This window comes from Eucyclogobius newberryi, unplaced genomic scaffold, assembly GCF_026437365.1.
Source record: "Eucyclogobius newberryi isolate DKJ021-1_F unplaced genomic scaffold, fEucNew1.0.hap1 SCAF_412, whole genome shotgun sequence".
NCBI lineage: Eukaryota > Metazoa > Chordata > Actinopteri > Gobiiformes > Gobiidae > Eucyclogobius > Eucyclogobius newberryi.
Genome location: NW_027316071.1, coordinates 52,736 through 60,743, shown reverse-complemented (window position 1 = coordinate 60,743; position 8,008 = coordinate 52,736). Strand labels below are relative to the sequence as shown.

General features: G+C 36.8%; 1 protein-coding gene across 1 annotated transcript in view; it reads right to left on the bottom strand.

The window, feature by feature from the left end:
• Window positions 1-2,529: 2,529 nt before the first annotated feature.
• Window positions 2,530-8,008, bottom strand: part of LOC140379542 (dual specificity testis-specific protein kinase 2-like) — a gene marked incomplete at its 3' end in the record, with an annotated part of 37,871 nt that continues 32,392 nt past the window's right edge. The window contains exons 9-11 of the mRNA XM_072464215.1: window positions 7,092-7,178; window positions 5,656-5,785; window positions 2,530-3,080 (exon numbers count right to left, since the gene is read on the bottom strand). Coding sequence (XP_072320316.1) covers window positions 2,530-3,080; window positions 5,656-5,785; window positions 7,092-7,178 — 768 coding nt within the window. The remainder of the gene's footprint in view (window positions 3,081-5,655; window positions 5,786-7,091; window positions 7,179-8,008) is intronic.

The following is an 8,008-nucleotide window of genomic DNA, read 5'->3' as shown; positions in this document are numbered from 1 at the left end:
GATGTGATAATAAGTGTGATGTGATAATAAGTGTGATGTGATAATAAGTGTGATGTAATAATAAGTGTGATGTGATAATAAGTGTGATGTGATAATAAGTGTGATGTGATAATAATTGTGATGTAATAATAAGTGTGATGTAATAATAAGTGTGATGATAATAAGTGTGATGTATAATAATTGTGATAATAATAAGTGTGATGTGAAATAAGTGTGATGTAATAATAAGTGTGATGTAATAATAAGTGTGATGTAATAATAAGTGTGATGTGATAATAAGTGTGATGTGATAATAAGTGTGATGTGATAATAAGTGTGATGTATAATAAGTGTGATGTGATAATAAGTGTGATGTGATAATAAGTGTGATGTAATAATAAGTGTGATGTGATAATAAGTGTGATGTAATAATAAGTGTGATGTATAAAGTGTGATGTAATAATAAGTGTGATGTGATAATAAGTGTGATGTAATAATAAGTGTGATGTGATAATAAGTGTGATGTGATAATAAGTGTGATGTGATAATAAGTGTGATGTGATAATAAGTGTGATGTAATAAGTGTGATGTAATAATAAGTGTGATGTGATAATAAGTGTGATGTGTTAATAAGTGTGATGTAATAATAAGTGTGATGTGATAATAAGTGTGATGTAATAATAAGTGTGATGTGATAATAATTGTGATGTAATAATAAGTGTGATGTAATAATAAGTGTGATGTAATAATAAGTGTGATGTAATAATAAGTGTGATGTGATAATAAGTGTGATGTAATAAGTGTGATGTGATAATAAGTGTGATGTGATAATAAGTGTGATGTGATAATAAGTGTGATGTGATAATAAGTGTGATGTGATAATAAGTGTGATGTGATAATAAGTTGTGATGTGATAATAAGTGTGATGTAATAATAAGTGTGATGTAATAATAAGTGTGATGTAATAATAAGTGTGATGTGATAATAAGTGTGATGTAATAATAAGTGTGATGTGATAATAAGTGTGATGTAATAATAAGTGTGATGTAATAATAAGTGTGATGTAATAATAAGTGTGATGTGATAATAAGTGTGATGTAATAATAAGTGTGATGTAATAATAAGTGTGATGTAATAATAAGTGTGATGTGATAATAAGTGTGATGTGATAATAAGTGTGATGTAATAATAAGTGTGATGTAATATAAGTGTGATGTAATAATAAGTGTGATGTAATAATAAGTGTGATGTAATAATAAGTGTGATGTAATAATAAGTGTGATGTAATAATAAGTGTGATGTGATAATAAGTGTGATGTGATAATAAGTGTGATGTAATAATAAGTGTGATGTGATAATAAGTGTGATGTGATAATAAGTGTGATGTAATAATAAGTGTGATGTAATAATAAGTGTGATGTGATAATAAGTGTGATGATGATAATAAGTGTGATGTAATAATACGTGTGATGTAATAATAAGTGTGATGTAATAATAAGTGTGATGTGATAATAAGTGTGATGTGATAATAAGTGTGATGTAATAAAAGTGTGATGTATATAAGTGTGATGTAATAAATTGTGATGTAATAAGTGTGATGTAATAATAAGTGTGATGTGATAATAAGTGTGATGTAATAATAAGTGTGATGTGATAATAAGTGTGATGTAATAATAAGTGATGATGTGATAATAAGTGTGAAAGTGATGTAATAAAGTGTGATGTAATAATAAGTGTGATGTAATAATAAGTGTGATGTGATAATAAGTGTGATGTGATAATAAGTGTGATGTAATAAAAGTGTGATGTGATAATAAGTGTGATGTGATAATCAAGTGTGATGTATAATAAGTGTGATGTAAAGTGTGATGTAATAATAAGATGTAAGTGATGTGATAATAAGTGTGATGTAATAAGTGTGAAGTAAATAAGTGTGATGTAATAATAAGTGTGAAAGTGATGTAAATAAGTGTGATGTGATAATAAGTGATGTGATAATAAGTGTGATGTAATAATAAGTGTGATGTAATAATAAGTGTGAATAAGTGTGATGTGATAATAAGTGTGATGTGATAATAAGTGATGTAATAATAAGGTGATGTGATATAAGTGTGATGTAAAAAGTGTGATGTCAATAATAAGTGATGTAATAATAAGTGTGATGTAATAAATAAGTGTGATGTGATAATAAGTGTGATGTAATAATAAGTGTGATGTGATAATAAGTGATGTAATAAGTGTGGTGATAATAAGCTGTGATGTGATAATAAGTGATGTGATAATAAGTGTGATGTGATAATAATTGTGATGTAATAATAAGTTGTGATGTGATAATAAGTGTGATGTGAATCAATAAGTGTGATGTGATAATAAGTGTGATGTGATATAAGTGATGTAATAATAGTGTGATGTAATAATAAGTGTGATGTAATAATAAGTGTGATGATAATAAGTGTGATGTGATAATAAGTGTGATGTAATAATAAGTGTGATGTAATAATAAGTGTGATGTGATAATAAGTGTGATGTGATCGTGTTGAAGCTGTTCACATTCAAATTAAACTCCGTGAGCAGCTCAAACGTCTCACCTGCGGCGGGCGCTTGGTTAGCGTCGCACGTCACGGAGCCACAGTTGCTGGCGGCGACGGCGGCCGAGAGATGAAAGGACCGTGGTAACCGCGGAGACACCGGCACCGAGTGACACCGTCGCCCCGGTAACTGTTGCCACGAGTACGAGCCCTCCGTCACCGGGCCGTTAGCGTTAGCCAGGAGCTTAGAGAACACACTTCCCGGAGGAGAGTGGAGGTCGAACACCAGCGAGAACACAGACTTTGTCGGGACGTCGAAGAACTTGACTTTCCCGCACAGATCCTCCCGCGCCGTGAACGGGTTGATTTTGTGGGACTTGGCCGCCTTCTGGTTCAGGGGCGGGTGGTAGTACGGGTCCTGCACGTTCACCTTGCGCCCGGGTTTACAGGAGAAGACGTCCGATTGGCTGCGGCTGAGCCAGATGTTCCGCCGCGGCCGAGGCGATTTGGGCGGGATCTTTCCGTCCTGGAAACCGAGAGGATTCAGGCGCTTGAAGCCCTGCCCCTTTTCTCCTGCAACCAGACACAACACAACAGTGACATAGACATTTACTCAAATACTGCAGTGAAGGGCTTTAATACTGTCCTCTTCTTTGGAAATCGCATGAATAACGTGTTTAAAAATGTGTTAGAATCTTTTATTGTAAAGCCTAACAAGGCCACTAGAGGGCTGCAGATTCCCTCTGATCCACTGAACCCGGCTGAAGTCAGGACAGAGCTTCCTCAAAGTATTGTGTTCACTATTAACATTTATATTGATCAAAATATTCTAAATGCAAACACTACAACAAAAGCAACTTGATCTAAATAGAGATAAAGCAGGATGAAGAGTGAAGCAGAGCTGCAGGTGCACATACAAGAACACGTCACCTTCAAACACAGACGCAGTCTTTACATTTCAAACCACATTGATCTCTCGTCTGTGACTTTAATAACTCTGGCTTTACATAACGTCTCGTTGGATCATTTCTTTGATTTCCTGTTTAGTCTCATAAGTCAATACTGTCCTCTGGCTGTTTTCACTCCACAGTTATGTAACGACCTCTGACCCAGCAACGTCTGTGTCTGCAGCAGCGCCGCCGCATCGGAACAAATATAACAAATATACAACGTTTCATCATTTAAATGTGAAAACACTACAGTCTGAGCCATGTTTCGGGGTCACACTGTCGATTATGAGGGACTTGGATCAACATTGTTCTTAATGATGTTGTTTAGCATGAAGTACTTAATCATCATGGCCCATGTACTTGTACGTTTTGACCCTGGTTAAAAAAAAAACAATATTACGTTTGACATTATTAATAACTATAAAAGAAACACTGCAAAAAATGATTTGGCATTAAAACCATAAGGATTTTGCACGACATAAAAACACTTTAAAAACACATAAACAACTACGTCCCCAAAACATACTTCTCCTGCTGTGCACCGTGACCTCTGACCTCTGACCCAGGCTGCCTCCATTAGCTCTGGCTAACGATGCTAGCTATGCATATTTAGAGTGGCGATCAAAAATAGACGTGTGGTTTGTCAAACAGACTCCGAGCCTGGACTCTGGAGGCTCTAAAACGAGCTGCGGTTTGTCCACATCACAGAAGATGAAACGTGTGCCAGTTTTTCACAAAAATCCAAAACATGGGAGCAAAAAAGAAGGCATTTTGTTGGACGAGACTCCGGAGTCTGATGGAATCGCCCGACATCGTTCACCTTTCCACTGAACAAAGCCCAAAGTCTCATTCCTCCAGGACCCGGCGGAGTCTATTCTGGGACATCCGACACGCGCAGTCCAGGGATTCATTTGTAATTTAGCGGAGCCGCCTCGGAGTCTGACCGAGGCGGCTCCGACGGGGTCCGGCTCCGGGAGATCACATCTGGTTTGAGCGTCGGACGGAGCCGCAGTTTACGAGGTCACGGTTTGGGTGTCGACAGAAGCGGAGCTGCTGCGGAGTCTGGCGAGCTCGTTTACCTCGTTACGTCGCGGCTTTGGAGAGTAAATACTTGAAACGACTAAAGGAACCTGCGATCAATACGAGCGTTCATCGATAGAGCAGACCGCGGCGCCCCCCAGAGTCTAAACTCCTCCTCCAGAGTCCAAAAACAACCCGGACAATCACACTTTTTCTGTCGTTTGTATTGTCGTAAACATAAAAAGTAACTACGCTGTTAAAAAACAACTAAACACATAAGAACAATGATGATTTTACGCTCCAGAAAATGTTTGAGGGGAAATTATTGCACTGTTGATGTTTCAGCAAATCAATATTAAGCTTTTAATGTTTTTTTAATTTTTGTTTCAAGCTCTTTAGGGCCATAATCTGACCTCAAAACAAAAACATCGAGGGTTTTATCGGGTCAGAACTGATAACGCTGCCTTGAGACCGTTTCCCTGGGCAACGGAATGATGAGAATGACATAAACTTACTTTACAGACATTAAACCAACATCTGCACGTGTTTTGAACCTGATCTTTAACATTTCAGACTATTTGGTGAAATAAATCATATCAATATTTGGAAATATGATTATGATATGAAGAGAAAGAAAAGTTTAATATTCTTAAGTCGACATCGTGTTATTTTAGGACATTTTGGGAAAAAAGCAGATCAAGTTTGTTTTCTGGTGACATTTTGGCGATAGAGCTCCCCCTGCAGCTCTGTTGAGGAACTACACAATCAGAGAACAGATCCTTTTTATCAAAATAAGTCAAATTTTAAAAAAGAGCCAGGGTTTCTCTGGAGAGTTGTTTTCGAGTCAGAGTTTAATGAGGTAAAATTGTCAAATGTAAAAATGTCCTTTTTTAACGCTTTTCCAGGCCATATTTTCATCTAAAGCCGTTCAATAACGTTTCATGTTTTTTAATGCCCCACAGAGACCATGTATTGATCTAAAATAATATTTGTGCCACTCTAGTCTGAGCGAAACTTACTGTAAACACTGGACACGATCGTCCACGCGTCACGGTGGAGAGAAAACACTCGAACCAGAGGCAAAACGCTACTTTGATGTGTTTTTTAAGCGCGACAACTTCAAGCCGAGTCGCGCTCGAGTCTTAAGCAAACGGACAGTCCTGCGGGTGTCGCTGTACCTTTGCCGAACGCCTTCTTGTCGTCGGCCGTGACAGAGTCCTGCTCCATCTCCTCGAGCTTCAGCCGAGCCACGATCTGCTCCAGCAACTTCACGATGTCGGGGAACACCGGGCGGAGCTTGGGGTCCATCTGACACACAGCGCGGAGGGGTTAGCACACAAAAGCTCTCAAAACCGCCTGTATTTTCTACAATCTGAGCTGTGTTTGTCCAGAAAAGTGTAGATTAAATTCACGATTCGCTTTAAAATCCATCGTAAATCCATTTGATCGACATGAAATAATTCGTGGACTTGGGTTAAACCTTGTCCAGAGCTGGTCTTGGACAGGACTGTGAACGGAGGATTTTACCCGTGTTTTTGGGTCAGAGCGAAACACGTGAAGGTGCGGGAGTCGAACCCAGAACCTTTCCGCTGTGCGCTGACGGCACTGGCCACTCAGACGCTCACATTTTCAAAGTACACACGGCGGGAAACGACAGAAACGTGGACGTCCAGAAGCCGAGAAGTGGGAGGGAGTTCGGTAAAATGCGACGTACACGACCGAGCGTTGTAAAAAATGACTTTGAAACGTGACTTTTTTGGACAAATAAATGGATTGAAATGCAAATAAAAAGCTAAACGAGTGTTGACAATAAGAGAATGACAGACGCACTAGTTTAGAGTGTAAAGTACTAAAGTATTTGAACCGCAACAATAATATGTATTCAAAACGTACTTATTAAACCTGGTTATTAATTAAAAAAATACTCAAATCAAGATTCACACTATCTGAACTCATGCAGATCTTTAAAGGAACAGTATTAAGGGATTTAAAGGAGCACTATGGGGCCACTTTGGGAAAATTAACTTAGATTGAGGATTACAAAGGGATAAAGCGGCAGAAAAAGCTTTAATAGTATTAAGGATCGGGATGAACGAGGGGGACAACGCCATAAGCTGCTTTTTACTCTTGAATTTAAAAACCCCATCGCGTCCGTGAAGTGCATTTCAATCCTCGTCCAGTCGACGCAAAAGAACAAAAGCAGCTACTACTTTTACGACGCGGTGGACATGTGAGAATGAGAGGTAGAATTATACATTATTACACAAAGTAAGATTCAAAATGCCGATGTTTGAACCTGGTTTATAGTTCATCTTTAAGTATATTATCATTTCCTCTTATAGATCAATGGCAATTTTTGATTTTTGGCTTGTTTTTTCGTATTAAAACCAAATAAATCTGGTTTTCAACATTATTTTCATCCGCTGCTGCTGTTTAACATTAAAAAAATTAAACTCCGCCTCAAACCACACACTTTTACAGCCCTCTCCGTTAAAAAGACCCCAGCGCTGACGAGTACAAACGTCGTGAATCTTGATTGGTTTGGATTAATTGCACGGCCCTCGTTAAACAGAATGCGTTGGTGAATAAGGTGTGCGAGGTTTGTGGGACTCACGTTGCAGCAGTTGAAGGCGAGCTGCAGGAAGTCGTGCGGACAGTCGCCGACCATGTGCTGGAACGTGTGGTAGTCCAGACCGAAGTTCTGACCAGGACAAAGAAGTCAGCGTCAGCGTTAGAGTGCGAGTGAAAAGAAAAGAAATACATGGGAAAAATAATAATAATACTACAAATAAATAATTTCAAAAGGAAAAGATAATAATAATACACTATACATAAATAATAAATACATACAAAAATACATTAATAAAAAATAATTATGAATACTAAATACATAAAAAATTAAAAATGCATAAATAAAATACAAAAATGATGAATACTAAATACATAAAAATACAAAAATAAAAATAAATAAATACTAAATACATAAACATTTTCATAAATAAATAAAAAATATTTAAATACTAAATACATAAAAATAATAAAAATACATAAATAAAAATAAATGAATAATAAATACAGGAACTACATTTAAAAACAATAATACATATATAATATATAAAAATAATAATACATTAATAATAATATATAAAAATAATAATAATGCAGAAATAAAAATAAATACATTATAAATACAGAAAAAAAGAAAACTGCATCAGATGGATATAGACAGATTCCTGTACATCCTGTAGTTTTCCGCTTTTATTTGTATTCTTTTCCACACAAATCGTCACTGAACTAATGACATGCATTCATCACATGTAATATGCCACCAGACAAAGTCATAATTAGTGTGAACTTTGACCAAGATAGTTTAGATCTCTGTTATATTCATTACAAATGGGACACAATAATCTGTTACAGTGTACTTCCTCATTATCTGTAACTGGTACAAATAATCTTAAAGCTGACATCATGCAAATACATCTGACCCAAAAACAGCTATTTAACAAGCCCAACTGTTTGGCATCAAAT